The 17,164-nt window shown below is 33.0% G+C and overlaps 2 protein-coding genes across 4 annotated transcripts in view; one reads left to right on the top strand and one right to left on the bottom strand.

Annotated features, from left to right (window-relative positions):
- Positions 1-798: 798 nt before the first annotated feature.
- On the top strand, positions 799-8,090 carry LOC105331016 (isatin hydrolase). 3 transcript variants are annotated; one of them, XM_011433004.4, is made up of 4 exons: positions 820-952; positions 1,117-1,272; positions 3,940-4,101; positions 7,389-8,090. In XM_011433004.4, exons 3-4 carry the CDS (start codon positions 3,941-3,943, stop codon positions 8,074-8,076), a joined length of 849 nt encoding a protein of 282 aa, XP_011431306.1. In that variant the 5' UTR covers positions 820-952; positions 1,117-1,272; position 3,940; the 3' UTR covers positions 8,077-8,090. The 3 variants fall into 3 exon arrangements, with proteins under 3 accessions (XP_011431307.1, XP_011431306.1, XP_065936268.1); XM_066080196.1 differs by having other exon boundaries at positions 869-952; positions 1,082-1,272; XM_011433005.4 differs by lacking the exon at positions 1,117-1,272 and having other exon boundaries at positions 799-952.
- A 758-nt stretch (positions 8,091-8,848) lies between these two features.
- Positions 8,849-17,164, bottom strand: part of LOC105331018 (uncharacterized) — a 79,780-nt gene continuing 71,464 nt past the window's right edge. The window contains exons 4-7 of the mRNA XM_066080197.1: positions 16,754-16,983; positions 16,219-16,476; positions 9,728-9,817; positions 8,849-9,399 (exon numbers count right to left, since the gene is read on the bottom strand). Of these exons, the coding sequence (XP_065936269.1) occupies positions 9,056-9,399; positions 9,728-9,817; positions 16,219-16,476; positions 16,754-16,983 (922 nt within the window). The 3' untranslated portion in view covers positions 8,849-9,055. The remainder of the gene's footprint in view (positions 9,400-9,727; positions 9,818-16,218; positions 16,477-16,753; positions 16,984-17,164) is intronic.

A 17,164-nucleotide genomic window follows, 5' to 3' on the forward strand; every position in this document is an offset into this window, starting at 1 on the left:
GCCTGTCTCGAGACACAGTTAGATTATTCTAACTAAGCAGAGTGTAGTGAAATTAATAGCATTATTGTAGGATTAAAGTTTTATTATGTAAATGGCAACAATACGGTGTGTCGATGTATCTATTTCGTATATATCCGATATCATATACATGTACATTGTTAACCCGTGCACGCACCGGTCAAAATCTAGTTTCATATAAACAAAATAAAATTCCGATCATTGTTCATGCAATAGAAACCAGCTAAAATAAAAATTGTAGATGTTATCGATGATTTTTATTTTTTAGTTGCTGCTCCGGCTCATCTGCCGTTAAAAACGCTAGAAAGGGAAAATAGTCAAATGTATTCAAATGAAACAAACCTCCCCCAACGTGTTTACTTGTTTTCTTTAGCGTTACAGAGCAAAAGGTGCAACTGTTTCATGATGAAAAAAAAGCTTCTGTTTGTTCGTCCGGTGCCTTTCGTGGATACATGTATAAAAATCACTTTTTATCTGTTTATATTTCATATTTATTATATTTATTCAACGATAGACGAATGGCCGATTTTATGATACCGAACTATGGATACTTATGGTGGAATTCACTGGTTAAAGTTTTAAAATGTAATTTCAGGCATGTACATATAATAGATTTATCAAACAAGCTTCGGTCTGTCCTCTCGAAACTAATATGGCGACCGAATGCTTTTATGAATTCATATCAGATTTAAGTGGCAAACAATTTGAAATTCTGAATTCTGAAAACTTTATGTGAGAGTTATCGTTTCAGGTAGGCGGAACAATCAATTTTGTTGGAAAAAATTTGTTGGTTTGAACGAACAACACACTATTGCGCTTCCATAATTTCAAAGCCCGCTAAATGTTTACGTTTCAGTTTAAGCCGTGAATGATAGAGAGTGGGTCGCATAGTCTGTGAATGATAAGACTTAGTTACTAACATCTATGCTACCGGGTAAGCTTTTTTATTTCGTTAGTTGACAGGAATACTATAATGTTTGTAGTGTTGCAGCTGTTCTCTGAATATTCATTTCTTTTAAACATGAATCAATAATCAGTTCAATTTGTCTTTTATTATCCTCAGGGCATATTTAACTGTTGTTGACATTCTTTTACCAGAGCGGTTTTCTCAATGGTCGCCTACTATTGTGTTTGAACGAAGAGCACATTTTTCTAAAAATAGACGGATATACATGTACCTGACACAATAGAAGTGGTTTTATTATGGTATCAGGGATAACAAGTTAGCCATAAACTCGAGAAACCAGTCCAAAGGTATGGTCAGTTGACTGATATTCTAAAAAATACTCTGTACATAGTGATTACTTTAAAATAAAAACGCGATGCGATGTACAAAGGTGCAAGAGAGGGTGCAGTGCTATTGAAAATACCTGTTCAACCAGTAATGATGCTGGAGGAAACAGCGAGTTATATGGAAGGGGGTATGGTAGAAGGTCCTTATTATACGAGAACTGATTTCTGACCAAACTTATCGTAATAAGGTGATGATACTTACAACTTCAGAGGAAATCCAATTAGCGACCGCAAAATGTTTTTAGAAATCTTTCGATTACAATGATTACCACAAGTTTCTCAGCTTGCCTTTTTACTGTATTTGAATCTATTAAACCAATTAAAATCTATCTTTATTTAATCAATTTAACACTATTTAATCTCATTTTTCACTGTCCAAATCTGAACACCATATGCTCATATGCTGAAATACAAACGAAATTCTACGTATTACATGTAAACTAACCTACGTGCTTCTACAACCGATTCCTGTGTTCCAGACTGTTTATATAGATATATGCAATTATGTTTATGTCTTCTCTCGCACCTCTTCAACCATTTATATGGTTTTGAGAGAATAAATCTGTTCTCACATCTCTCTCCATCTTCCATAACGATTGGTGGAACTCGAGGCAGAAATATATGCAGCGTAATGGAAAATGAAATCTTTATTGCCCTCTTCGGCCGCCACACTCAAACTGTTCTGTCTGTTTCCCAGGAAAAGCATTTTCGCAAACTCAGAAGCAGACTTTGTGGCAGACATTAGCCCCTATGTGTCAAACTTGTATCCGCAATCTAATTTTAACATTTTCAGTTATTAATGTACCTTTGTGTATTTTCTTTTTTTTCAACCAAGATTTAATTAATGCTTTTGGTAACATATTAATTAATTGTAAAATTGTGTTTATAACACTCTGCCGGATAATTATGCCAGTGCCAAGGTGGCATTTTTGCACCCGCTTAAGATGCAGTTTTAGAAAAATCCATTTATACCAACTGATAGACCATTGTCTAGAAAGTATAAAATCACTTTTGTTTTTAGTGTATTTCACCTGACAGGTGAGATATTTACCTTTAAAAATTAATATCCCATAGGAAAATGATAATTTCCATAGGAGAATTGATTCTCCTACAGGAAATATTGAAAATCCTATAGGATTTTTAACAAGTCCTATAGGAATTATATTTCCTGTAGGAGAATGGTATTTCCTGTAGGAATTTGATTCAGACATGTAGTTTTCCTATAGGATATTAAGTTTTCCCATCGGATTTTATCAAATCCTATCGGAATTAAAATTCCTGTAGGAAGTTCTTGTATTCCGATAGGAAATTTCAATTCAAATTACCTACAGGAATATTGTTTTCTATCTATGGAAAATATAATTTTACTATAGGAATTTGTTTTTGAAAGGTAAATATATCACCTGACAGGTGAGATACAATGATAACAAAGGTGGTTGTTAACTCTGTAAGCAATGGTCTATCATATGACATATTTGAATTGTTCGATATATGCAGCTTAGACGGGTGCAAAAATGCCACCTTGGCACTGGCATAATTATCCGGCTCAGTGTTTTATATATTATTCGTTTATTGTAACACCAATCTCTATACAGAGGAAATAAAAGGTAAATTAGAACAATTTTAACAAGACCTTGGACTTTCGGTTGGACGTATTAGCTATCTATTTCTTGCGTCAAAACAAGTTTAAAATGACGCGGTTTCAAGCGAAAAATGAACCCATTGCGTAGTCTTAGCTCAAAAGCCAGACAAATCTTGTTGATTTCAAAGAGCCATGGCTGAGTGGCCAGCAGTGAAATAGACAGGCCTACGTCACATTGATGTTTGACACAACTACCCAAAGTCCAAGCTCTTGTTAAAATGGTTTTATTATATACTCCTTACAAAATTTTAAAATTTCATTTGTGTCGTTTAAGATAATTAAGAAACTTTAGCGAGGTAAATGTGCAAGATGCATGGTTAAACAAACTTTTGTAAGAAATTGAAAACCAGGAATCTCTTAGAACCATTTTAACAAATTCACCCACTCTCCATGACGGTAAAAAATAAGAAATTAATGTTTACCTGATCATTAATCTTTTGTAAATATTGTTGTAGAAAATGTACAGGTCATCTTTTATAGTCTTCATATTTTACAATCTCGTGAACAAAATATATCATACACAATTCTGAAGTATTTTTTACACGAGGTAGAAAGTATGTACTCGCTGATTATAAAATGAATAAAGGTAAAATAACCTTTTTATGACCTCGCCGAATTTATTGTTGTAGTACTATAGTTCATAGTAGTATATGGTGGTTCATGTGGTAAACGCGCTGTTTATAAGGACAGCTAGCTCAGCTCCAAGTGTTTTTTGCGACTGTTGAAATTAGGGTGCAGGCTGCTGAACATCTTTTAATCTGTTCATATCTGTACATTAGAACTGTTGTTTCAATTATGTTGTACATATCCTATTTGAATTTTTTTATTGCTATACTGTTCAAGAAATGTCATGTACAGTACAACACTATTATATAACAAGTATTTGTATCACATTTCTATTTAATGTCCACTAAATTTCTTTACCCCTGAATCACAAAGGTAAGTTTTTTGTCGGATAATTTATGTTCCGTTCACCTTTTTTTCAGGATGTTATACCTTTTCATGATCAGCCTGCTTTTCTTGGGCTCCAGCAACTGTATGCGTATTGTAGACCTAACCCACGAGCAAAGTATCTCCACCATCTTCTGGCCGGGGAATCCACAGTACAACTTTACCATCTTGTTCCGAAACTTCAGCGGCAGTTATTGGTAAATGTTGACCAAACCACTAATATTTCGTACGAGTTGTGTAAAGTACAGGCGACGTGATCCTGAAAAACTTATGATTAAATTTTACTTAATTTATTGTATACAGCATATACGAAAGGATTAGAAACATGGTCAAACAATTTACGAGTTCTACTCAATGATTGCCCCCCCCCCCCCCCCCCAACACACACACACACACTGTGTATCATATTTGATAGAATTTTGCTTAGATAGAAAAAAATCAAAGCAATTTTATGGCCATGCAATTAAAAAAACCCCACTGATACTTGGTTGTACATCTTTAAAAAATGCACTCTTTCTATGTAATTCCACATATTGAACTTCAGTCATCAATTAACATAAAATTTAAATTCGTATCGGACTGAGCCGATCCCTTCAATTAGGTGTTCTATTATTCACTATAAAAGCACAAAGCATGCCTCTTTCAATGAAAATTATCCATTTATTTAACTGGATTTTATGTATTTTTAATTTTATTTTGAATATTTGCACATTTCATGGTTTCCAACAGTTACCATACATGTATGCCGTATATTCGTATTTCTATATGAAATGTAGTTCGAAAAAATATGTGTTGTCGACTCTTCATAATCGGCATGGTTATGATATAAATGAATCGTAGAGGTAGCTTCAGATACAGAGCCTGATCTCCATTATCAAGGATGCTAAAAAAATTTTTTTGTTGTAAAATGATATAACATGATTTCTATAATACAATATTGTATGATATAATACACTATTGTATTATATGATACAATATAATACTATTTAATATTATATTCTAAAAAATAATATGATATGATATGATATTGTGTCAAACTTTTTACATATAATGATGATATTGTATCATAATATATTGTGTTATATATAATATTGTATATTATAACACAATACTGTATAGAATTATATTGTATTATATAATATAGTATTGTATGGCATGATATTGTAAATATGTGATAATGTATCATGTCATAAAATATTGTATTATATATATAATATAAATAATTTTATTTTAAAAAAATGTATTATCGTATCAAAAGAAATTATATCATATGATAATGTAAATTAATATTATTATATTGATTTTCTCACATTATATTGCATATCATATGATATTGTATCATATGATATGATACAATGTTGTATGAAATTTTATTGTATCAAATTATATTGTACTATATGATACAATATCATAGTATGTATCATATATGATACAATTTCATATAATACCAAATGATATGATACAATGTAATAATTTATAACATGATATCAACTATATTATACAATATAATAGCATATGTTACAAAATTGTACTATTTTATATTACATAGTATCATATGATACTATATTATGTGATATATTTAGTGATCAAATACAATTATTTATAACACAATACAATAGCGTATCATGTTTCATGATACAATATCATATCATGATACAATGTTTATGTAACAATATCATTTTTAAAAATTGTACAATACAGTATTATTTTATATCATATGATATTTCATATGACACAATATTGTATAGTATCATAGGATGCAATATCATATGTCATATTACTGTATTGATTAATATTGTATGAAATTAACATATGAATATCAAAAAAAAATTTAACGTGTGATATACGATATAGTGTCAAATCACACTACAGTATCCATGAATATCCATATGATTTTCATATAATATGATAAAGGTGGTCTTACAAAAGTGAGCTTTGTAATCTGTGATTACCTATGTTTTGAATATGCTATAAGACATGCCCATATTGTGTCGCTTATCTTTCATGAAATTCTTGGGCTATAGGCTTCAAAATTGATTCGTAATGTTATCACAGAAAAAGACAGTTTAAAATGTTAATATATACATATGTTAAGGAATAAACTTGAAAGAAGGAATAATATTTGCGGATTTGTAGTTACAGTATGTAAAATGTTTAAGGTGGCTCTATACACCCACATTTTATTCCAATTTTCAATAGAAGACCACAAAACATATACTTATCAAATATTAAAATGACGATAGGGAAACTATAGGTATTTTTTAAAGAATTTTTTAATGTTTTTTCGTGTTTTTGTAAAATATTTTTTAAAAAGACAGCTATCAACAAATTGAGAGAAATTATTTTGTCATATGATGGATATTTCCTTCAGACACATAAAAAAAATATAACACTTCTTAACATTCAAAAATGTTATTATTGCAATTTTTTTTAGTATTTCCCCAAAACATATTTTTTCATATTTTCTTACTCTGTTGACAAATCATCTGAAAATGTTGCTTGATGTTATAAGAAAGTGTATTTTAATAAATGTGAAATAAAAAATTGAATGAAAACAATTGCAAATAAACACAAAAAATATTTTAAATTTTATTTGGTATGAAAGTTCCTCATGTAAGGGTTATCGTTCCTAAGTCCCAAGGCCCAAACACCTTGGGGACTTTTCATTTCTGAGTTGAAGAAAATTTCCTAAATATAATGTTGGAATGATAAATGCATGCATATTTCATTATAGACTTTGCCCTGTATAAGTGAATATATTTGCTTTAGTGCAAAACTAAGTCAAATAAATAAAGGGGAACATTGACTAGGCTAATAGGATTTATGTATCCCAACCTGAGAGAAATTCAAAGCTATTATTCAAAGCTCTCATCCCCGTTAGGTGTCGATATTAATGTGCATTAAAGTATGTTATAATTGAACTATTTTCACCTGTTTAGAATTTTCTTTCACGGTATTCAACCAAAAAATATGTTTTAGAAATTTTTGGAAAGTTAAAAAATTTATTGTTCTCAACGGGAATCGAACTTATGACCTACTGGTTTGTAGTGAGCCCACTAACCCACTGCGCTACGGTGTAACATATCGCTGATGCTAAAGAAACTCTTTAAAAATTTATACTTGATTTTATTGTTTATTTCGATAAATAATACCACACAACGTGAAGGTGTCACATACCACATTACTTGTAAGTAATGAATTTTCCAATTATCAAATTAAATCTATCCGTTTAACAAATTTTTCAAAATAGCGGTTCCCATACAATTCACCTCAGTTTAAATCAGCCAGTACCGGAAATGCATGTTTCCAGATTTACTTTTTTGCGTACTGCGTCATCAAAAAGTGGTGTATAGAGCCACCTTAAAACGGATGGTAAAAAGTGTACAATTTCGATTTGAATATGTGAAAGAATTGGTAGTAAAGTAACCAATTTGAATTAACGATACATAATTATAATGATATTCGTTCATGTTTCCCATTTTAGGTATGAATCAAACTCATTTTCCACCGCAGAGCACGGCGGAACTCACGTCGATTCTCCAGCACATTTTTACAAGGGCGGGTGGAGAACACAGCAGATACCGATGGAGAAGCTTGTGGGTAGGGGAGCCATCATTAACGTTAAACAGAAAGCGTCCACAAATCCGGACTATCGTGTTTCCGTTGCTGATCTCATTGACTATGAGGACACTTACGGGCGGATCCCTTCTGGGGCGGTAGTAATCATGAACTCAGGGTGGAGTGATAAATACCCTGACCCAAATGCCGTCTTCAACACCACCAACCCATCCGATCCAAACACATTTCACTTTCCAGCTTGGCATGAAGACGCTGCATCGTGGCTAATTAACAAAAGAAACATAAACATCATTGGAGTAGACACGCCTTCCACCGACTATGGCCAATCAAAGACCTTCCCAGTTCACATACTTCTCGGAAAGCACAACAAAATAGGGGTGGAAAACGTTGGCTTTTTAGATCAAATCCCCGAGAGCGGAAGTACGGTGTTTGTTGCTGTTGTTAAATTGAGAGACGGTAGTGGTGGTCCAGCTAGAGTTTTTGCCATGGTTGATGAAGGAAAAGACCAATGCACATCTGGCAGTAACTGTCAATTCTACAGTGCTTCCTTACTGATCGCTATAATTCTTTTTGTGCTTACGCAGAAATATTAAACCTGTATGTTCATTGCGACTAGTTGACTTTTGCAAGAAGTGCTGAATTTCACCTTTACACTCGGCAAATAGACGGAGGGATTTTTCTTTATATAAATGTTTAGATTAACGTTTGGTTTATAAATGAAAATGGACTATTACCAAGTGAAAACCAAGGTATTACGTTGTTTAGGGAGGCATATACAATTGCCCTAACTATACCAATTCTCACAAACTATTGCCATGTTATACATTCAGAATTCTTTTATTTGAATCCTAAGAAAATGAGATTGTGATAAGTGAGGGAATCAGAATGGACGATTATTATCGATGCCATCGTACATGTGAATGTCAGAGCAAGCAGTCCCGACTGTAAAATTCAGCGCTTCACGCAAAATTCCACAATATATTAGAATACTATTTTCCTAGTTAATACATATATGGTAAATGAAAGGTGTCATATTATAATTACTTTTTTGTAAAACTATACTGTATTCTATGCGAACTCATTAATCGGTGAATGAAAATATCCACGTCACTATTAAAATGAGGTATTTTTAAGGGAATTGTAACGTATGTCAATTGAACTGAAAATGTAATAAAATTAAATCTGTCCGATTAAATGAAATGTACGCATATATTCCAACGAAATAAAAAGCATAATAATCTGTAATATTAAAAACTTATATTTTTATATATTGAAAAAAATATTTCAACCTGTTGTGCTTTTTTATCTATGAATGCAGATAAAATGCAGACAAACTGAGAATGGAACATTTCTGGTATCGTATTTCTGAAGAATTCCGGTTTTGTCCATAAACAAACTTTCTTTTTTAGATTTTATTTACATATATACAGACGGTATGATCGTTGGAACCAGTGCATAATCGAAAGAAAAACACATAGAAAATGCGTTACCGTTGAAAAGATTGTTACTTAGAACCTTTCTCCCAACATCACTCTAAGGTAACCTTCCTTCCATGATGTGGTATTTCTTTTTTCACTTTTTCCGCCGTTGAATAACGGATGTAAGATCCGATATAACCGGACAAAGTATCACTAAGACAATGACAATTGTTCCAATAAGTCCCATAGACACGGCACTGGTTCGACTTTCATAGACACTGATTTTCTTCCGGATCTCTGAACTTGTTTCAGACTTGTTGACTGCGAGACTATTCTTCATATTTTGAATGCTCAGTATCAAATCTTCGTGACTGACGTCTTTGAATTCTGTTGTGGTAATTCTCTGAGTTGATGATGTAATGGGGTAACTTGAAGTCAAGTCGGAGGAATTTAACACCACGTGCGCACTGCACCTTAAACTAGTTGGTAGAATTCCTGCTTCAAAAGAGAAAGGCAGCAAAATTTTAAATTTGAATATATGAACCAAACTTTTTCTTTTAATAAATGAAATTGTTTTATTAAAAAAAAAACAGAACGGCTTGGTTTTTTTCCCGGTGCTGAAGATATATTCTGAATTGTCTTATCAAGTGATTTTCGTGGTTTAAGCAGTAATCTATCTTGTAATAATGTGTTGAATATTTGATACATGTAAATAGTTGACTTGGGTTCATCATGTAAAATTTTTAATGCTATACAATTTACATAATTTCCTTCATAATAACGTTATATATTCTACTTATATCTAAACGGTCATTTTATTTCTTACCATTTATTTTCTGCCCAGCTAAGCTGCAGTTTGAGACGGGATAAACATCTGGTCTGCTTTGTACAGTTGTGGAATCATTGTTTACACTCACTACAACGAGAAATGTAATCTTGTTCCAGCTAAAACCTTTGACAGTACCTAGCAATAAGAAGTTTAAATTCACTTGAAATGAGATTTTTGTAACGTGAAAAGACCATTTGAAATTACTTAAAAGCCAAGATGTCTAAAGTGCTTTCATCATCCTTATTGATACTATAGAATATTTTTCGTTCATCAGATGTTGGCGTCCAAAGTAACAATATCTTATACATCCCAGAATTCAGGGAACCCCTCAAAGAGTGCTCTTGGTGTCGTTAAAAAGTTTCAATTTTTGTTGTTGTTGAAATCTTTTTTGTTTGTTTGCTAATTACTTCAATTTTTAGAATCAAAATGGTCGAGTATATACATGTTTCCAGGTATTGATGAATAAATGATATGTTTAACATTCTCCCCGTTATTCCTTTAATTTTGATTCAACAGACGCGTTTTAAGCCAGAGTTACTAGTACTTTACGATGGCCATTATATTTGGACATGAACATAATAAGTTATCTTCATTATCAACGAATATTGCATTGATTTGAAGATGTCACTATTTTTGACAAAGGTGCGTTTGCGTTTGTTTGTTAATACTGAAAGTTAATGCATAACCACATTATTTTCCATTTTACTAAGATTTAAGGAATATGAAATAGGATTATATTTCTTTCCTTCTGATATCTATATATACAACTTGCGTTACCCATAGCTCACTAAATTTGAATTACAACCAGAAGCAGCTTATGTTTTATTTTCTGAAACAAAACACAAGGAACAACCACGTTTTCCTATTCAAGTAACGTATAGAATTTAGGCTAGTATATTTTGAAATGAGAATTTTGAAACAAATGTCGGAATCGAGATCATTTATCCCATTCTGTTTACTGGAGCTGAGTAATAAGCGCTTCCGGTTTATCACTCCCTTTCGATCGTCGTTGATCACGTGGGTTGTGATAGTATATAAGCGGCTACAACGGAGGGTGTTAGGGAGTTGCGGTGTTCACTTCGTAATAGGTGAGGACAAACCCTTGGTTTTAGGATAAGTCTTATGTGCCTGAATAAAGCTTTCGAGACTTGTTTTTGGTTATTGTATTAGCTGTTGATAGCTGTTAGGGTTAATAGAAAGCGCGCGCCCTCAATAATAGAGTTGGATATTGTAAATATTATTAAAATATTTGAATGAGAAATTTATAGTTTATTTAAATATTTCTTAAATTGCTCTGGCAGAGCAGCCGAATATCTGAACCCAGAAACGTTACAATATATTGAAATTTTGTTTAACTTTATAAAAATAACAATTATCATTGGAGACATGGGTTTCAAGAATGTGTAGTTGTAAAACAAAAATGTGTAGTCATTCAACAAGCTACAACTTATTAATTTCAAACGTTGTATTCCAAATGATGTTTACAAAGTGTACTATTTTTATTACCACTAGTATTACTTTGAAATCATCAAGTTGTTATGGATATTCTACTTTGAAGAAAAACTAAGCACATGGTAAGTGCATTTACCTAGAAAAAGATGTATTTTACTAATCCGGGCTGCCTAAGACAAAAAAGTTTACAGATTGGTTTTATGTGAAGGTGGTATGGGACTCCTCCATATTATGACGTACTTCTTATCGAAATTTACAATAAAACCAAGTATAATTTTATAATATTAACCGTTTTCTCTCATAAGTTGTTACCCAACAGCGTGGCGCAATTGTTTAGAGCGTACACTTCTAACCTGTAAGATATCAGTTCGAATCCCGCTAGGGCTTTATATTTTATACCCTTCAAAAAATCTTAAAACGTATTTTTTGTCAAATTTTGTGAAATTTGAAAATTCAAAACTTATTATTATGTACTTTTGTTCACGTTAATATCGACAGGTAACCCATACAACCTAAAAGCAGACTTGAATTAAGAAAATGATTCGGTCGCCATATGAGTTTCGATAGCTCCTCAACTACCGGTCGAAAATGTTAATGTGGGTTGTATTCTGGGCATTCAGGTTGTATTGACTTCTGAATGCATGAATTACATATTGTAGTAATAAGTTTGAAAAAAAGAATAAAGGAAAGTACAACTAAAAAAAACATAAGGGATATTTTTTGAAAGTATCCGTATTATCTTGCACAGATACATGTTATGCTGCCTTATTTCGAGTGCACATCGTACACATGTGGGGTTTATACAGAGTGCATAATGTCTATACTCCTTGTACCTTGTAGACCCCCGGTCGTACTAGATCCAGTGATAGCAAATCCAATGGGGAGACAAAGTAATACCCTTTTGATCAGTTCTACAAAGACACTCCGTTTTCCATGGACCATGACCATGCTGTCTCTGCATGATCTGCTACAGTGTGTGGTTTGCGCATGTCCAATGTAATAACTGTAGGACACAGAAAAAACGTTCTACAATAATCAGAGAATTTTTAAATGTGTGCCTGGATTTCAGTGTGTTTTGTTTTGTCTTTTATTGTATATTCCTTACAAGTGCTGTAGTTGTCATGTCATTTTTGTTGAAAACGCAGTCATGCAAATCTTTTCGTCAAAAGGAACGTGTTCTGGTAAATAAAAAAACTAATGCGAAGAAACGTGAAAAGTGCTCTCGGCCTTATAAAGGGAATGAGTATGGATTTCAGCAATTCCAACACACACATTTCTCTAAATTGTTAGATAAAATTTTTACTTCACTTTAAATATTAATTTAAATGTGTTGAAACACAATTATCAAGAAAGAAATAGTGGCGAAACCATGAATCTTAATACATTGATGACGTTATGTACGACAATCGAAAGACCTTAATAAGACATAACAATTCAATTTAAATACCCTAAACAACCATAAAAAATGAGGACCTAGGAAGAACTTACTCTGTATACATTTTTTTCTACAATCATTGATCTTCATATGAGATCTTCATATGAGATCATGATATATATATATATATATATATATATATATATATATATATATATATATATATATATATATATATATATATATATAAACGGAAAAAAGAAACTGTGCATTATTTAATATATGAAAAAAAAAATTAAAATTTCAATAAACAAATTTTATTTTTTGTAATATTGTTAACAAATGTATTCGTAACAACATCTCATAACACATTAATGTCAACGTCGAATAACGTCAATTTCAGCACACTCGAAAATCACTGTTATCTGAAATTGAATTAAAAAAATTAATAACGCGTGTGACCACCATTTCCGTTCACGCATGCTTGACAGCTAAAGTGTCCAGAAATGCTTGAGGGATGTTGTTCCAGATGTTGGTTAAAGCCTGGCCTAAATCAGCCAATGTCACTGGCTGATTTGGTAAACGGCGTAAACGTCTTTCCATTTCATCCCAGACGTGGTCGATCGACGACAAATCGGGGGAAACACAGCTGGCCAAGGCAAGACATCCAAAACAAGTCCCTGACTACACGTGCAACGTGTGGCCTTGCGTTGTCTTGCTGTAGAGTGATGTGATTTTGATGTGTCTGTATGAAGGGTATCACATGACACTGACTAATTTTATCTCGATAGCGTACGCCAGTGAGATTTCCTTTGACAATTTGAAGAGGGGTCCTTCCACGTGCTGATATTCCACCCCACACCATAACGCTACCTCTACCAAATTGTCGACGTTGCACGACAAAAGCGTCCTGGTAACGCTCCCCAACGCGACGATACACCCTACAACGGCTGTCACTGCTATCCAAATGAAATCTGGATTCATCAGTGAACAGAATATTGGCCCAGTCCTGTATTCTGAATCGCAGATGTCGTGTGCACCACGTTGAAGCAGTACTGGGCGCACCGCTGGACGTCTTGGTCTGATGTTTTGCTCGCGCAGACGATTATGCACAGTTCTTGGACTAATTGGTCGAAGCCCTGGGCAGTCAAACTTGCTGTCTGGAAACGATTTCTCAGATGCACAAGTCTAATGCGGTTGTCCTGTTGACGTGACGTCACACGAGGTCGCACAGAGCGCGGTCGATCCTGAGTGTTGCCAGATTGTTGAAAACGTCTCCATAATGACTGGATGGTGTTCCTATGAACTCCAAAGTGTCTTGCTACAGTATTTTGTGCCATTCCACCTTGCAGCATCCCAACAGCACGATTACGTTGGTTTTCGTTGAGTCGTGGCATGACAAAGGGGTACATTTTGTTGAAACTAAAGTGATTTCCTTAACAAAAAAAGTTTAAACAAATCCTTTACAGTTCTTATTCCAAACAGTATTGGCCCGTAAAACTCGTGCGTACAAATTCTTCGATAAACAACAGGTGCTCACTAACCATGAAAAAGTCCGTGCACCCGGACGGTTACCATCCGGTATTACCATTATCTATTGTTTAAATTTTATAAATACAAACAATAGATATAGAAAAATTATACTACATTTTATAATGCACAGTTTCTTTTTTCCGCTAGAATATATATATATATATATATATATATATATATATATATATATATATATATATATATACACACGAGGGTCAATCAAAAAATACGAAGACTTTTGTCATATCTATGTTACTTAACGTCATATCATTACTAAATTTGGTAGACATAATTCAAGAATAGTTTCAAACAATTTGCAAGAAAAAAAGTTAATAAATTTCTTTATTTCTAAGAATTATTTAGAATTTAATCCTGCAAAAATGAGGTCACGGCGCACGGTCAAAATGTGTGTTATGTCAACAATAAACTATATTATGTTGAAAGTAATATCTCCATAAATTGGGCTTAAAACCAAATAATATTGAAACTTCAAATTTAGTATAGTTCATGGTATTCTATGTACCAAATAATGACGGAATAAATTGTTTTGTCGAACAGATATTAGTAACTTAAGGTACTTCACTACACCGAGACTTATACTTTTTAAGACACTACGTAACAAGGTGGCGATTTAAATGTTTTGTTAAAGTATTTGTATCAATCGATTCATATGTATATCGTAATAGCTCAGTGGTTAAAGTATCAGGCTTGTGAACCGCAGGTCATGAGTTCGAATCCACCTGGGGCTTTTGTTTATGTTTACTGAATTAAATTTTTTAAAATATCATTTTTTAACTAAAATTGCAAATTGTTTCGCCTATTTGACATATATACTTCTTATCCATTATGCTTTCTATCATAATCAAGTAATTTTCTGCTGATTTGAGATACTTTTTCAAGGTGTATTGAGGCACCTTAAGTCAGATAGTCCTCTTTAGAATTGACTAAAACATCGAAGTCGCCGGACGTCACGGCGCAACGAGAAGTACAAATAAAATGGATTTAACTCAGGAAAAAGCCGATACAAGCTGTGAAAATGCTCAATGGTGCAAAAAAAAGTTAACAATTATTTGCAAGTTTGTGTTTAACTGAAATAAATTTTGTGGGGGTGGTGGTCATTGTATTTTGAATATAAAACAGTCTGAAAGAGAGTAGAATATCTGTAAATATTTTGTCAAAAAAGAATTAACGTCAACCGACGTTGAGGGTTATCCTGACTGTGAACTAAGAGATACACGGTTAGAAAATGAAAACTTTGAAGAACTAACTTATGATTCTCGTACAAATGTGGGCAAATAAGATGTGGTTCAGTGCCATTTTAAATTGTAAGGAGAAAGGCACAAGAGACTAAGCATGATATAAAGATGGGGAATATCTTTAAACTGTGCGTGTTTAATCTTGACGTCATGTTTTGAACGTAACCGTGCGCCGTGGTGACAAAAAATATTGTTTTTAAAAAGGGGTAACAAAAATACCGTCCCATCAAATGGACTAAAACTTGGCATATCAATAACATAAGTGTTGGTGCACAGATTAATCTGTTAAGTATGACTTTCATGAAAAATATATGATAAACAGCCACATTGTCTTCGTATTTTTGATTGACCCTCGTGTGTGTGTGTGTATATATATATATATATATATATATATATATATATATATATATATATATATATATATATATATATATATATATATATATATATATATTCCAAAAAGAGTGAAAGGTAATATCACTCACACAGTATAAATAATCAAAAAAGGAACAGTTCCAAAGTTTCGTGTGGTTTGGAAACTTTGGAACTGTTCATTTTCTTTTTTGATGAGAGAGAGAGAGAGAGATAGAGGGAGAGAGAGAGAGAATTCATGGAATAACCAACGCAAATAGTAAGAGAAGACTTATCAGCTAATTTATATGTGTAATACTGTTAATACATTTTTCCAATCATTTTTGCCATGCAATCCAAAAAAAATGAAATACCCAGTTTGACGTTAGACAAAGGCGACCAAGATGAGAAAAAAATCATTTAATACAAAAATAATCTGCGAACCACGTGATGTCATCCAACAATCTTTGTAATTAATTACATTTAATGAATATTCATGCATCATGATTTCAGGAATTTACCTTTTAAGCAGTCTTTCATATACAAGTTAACCCCTGATGACGTGTGAGTATTAGGAACATCATTGGTAATGACAAGTTTACAAGACGAAGGTGATGACTCGCTGTCCAACGTCATAACTCCCCAGCAGCTTCCATTGACAGCGTACATGTTATTGCAGACTTGTTTGCAGGATTCTAGGTCTGAATTCAACTCGATAATGAAAGTAGATGGACTTTGTTCAACTGCGGTTTCTGGTTGATGCAAGTAAGGACAGTAATCTTTAAAACAACAAAAAGTTATTAAAATTTGGTCCCTTTTTCAAAGTGGAGAAATGAAATAAATATACAGCCTCTATTTATATGGAAATTTAACAAAACACCGTCAAACTAAATGTAAGAATTATCTCTAGATATACTTTCAAAATTTTTGTTAATATTTTACATCCAGATCACATACTTATAACTAAAAACTAAAGCATAAAAAATCATCGTTAGCTATTATATATTTAAAAAAAATATTTTCTGCAGCTGGAACTTTATGAAAAGCAGGAAATACCTTTCTGTGCCTCGCATATAAATCGTCTCGCAATATGGCATTCAACTGTTCTCCATTTTCCATAGAAGATTCGAATACATCTCTGTGTTGAGGGATTGTCCGGCTCATCTCCAACAGGATCCCAACGACTCCAGTCCGAAGGAAGGAAAGGCCGGCAGTCATGCCAGTAAAACTCCCTGCTACTGCCAGCGTTCACATCGTGAAGTCCAAGCCAGTAATCACCCGAAAGTCTTGAGGAAAAGTAGATACACAATAGATTAGCATGGTATGTAAAACTCTGTAATCAGCCCCCCCCCCCCCCCCCCCCATCATCGCATATTCATAGATATTCATCTTTGGAATCAATGACCTATTTTGGGTTAAGAGAACTACTTTCCTTTTACATTTGATTGAACTTCAATCTTGAACTAT

This window comes from Magallana gigas, chromosome 3, assembly GCF_963853765.1.
Source record: "Magallana gigas chromosome 3, xbMagGiga1.1, whole genome shotgun sequence".
Taxonomy (NCBI): Eukaryota; Metazoa; Mollusca; class Bivalvia; order Ostreida; family Ostreidae; genus Magallana; species Magallana gigas.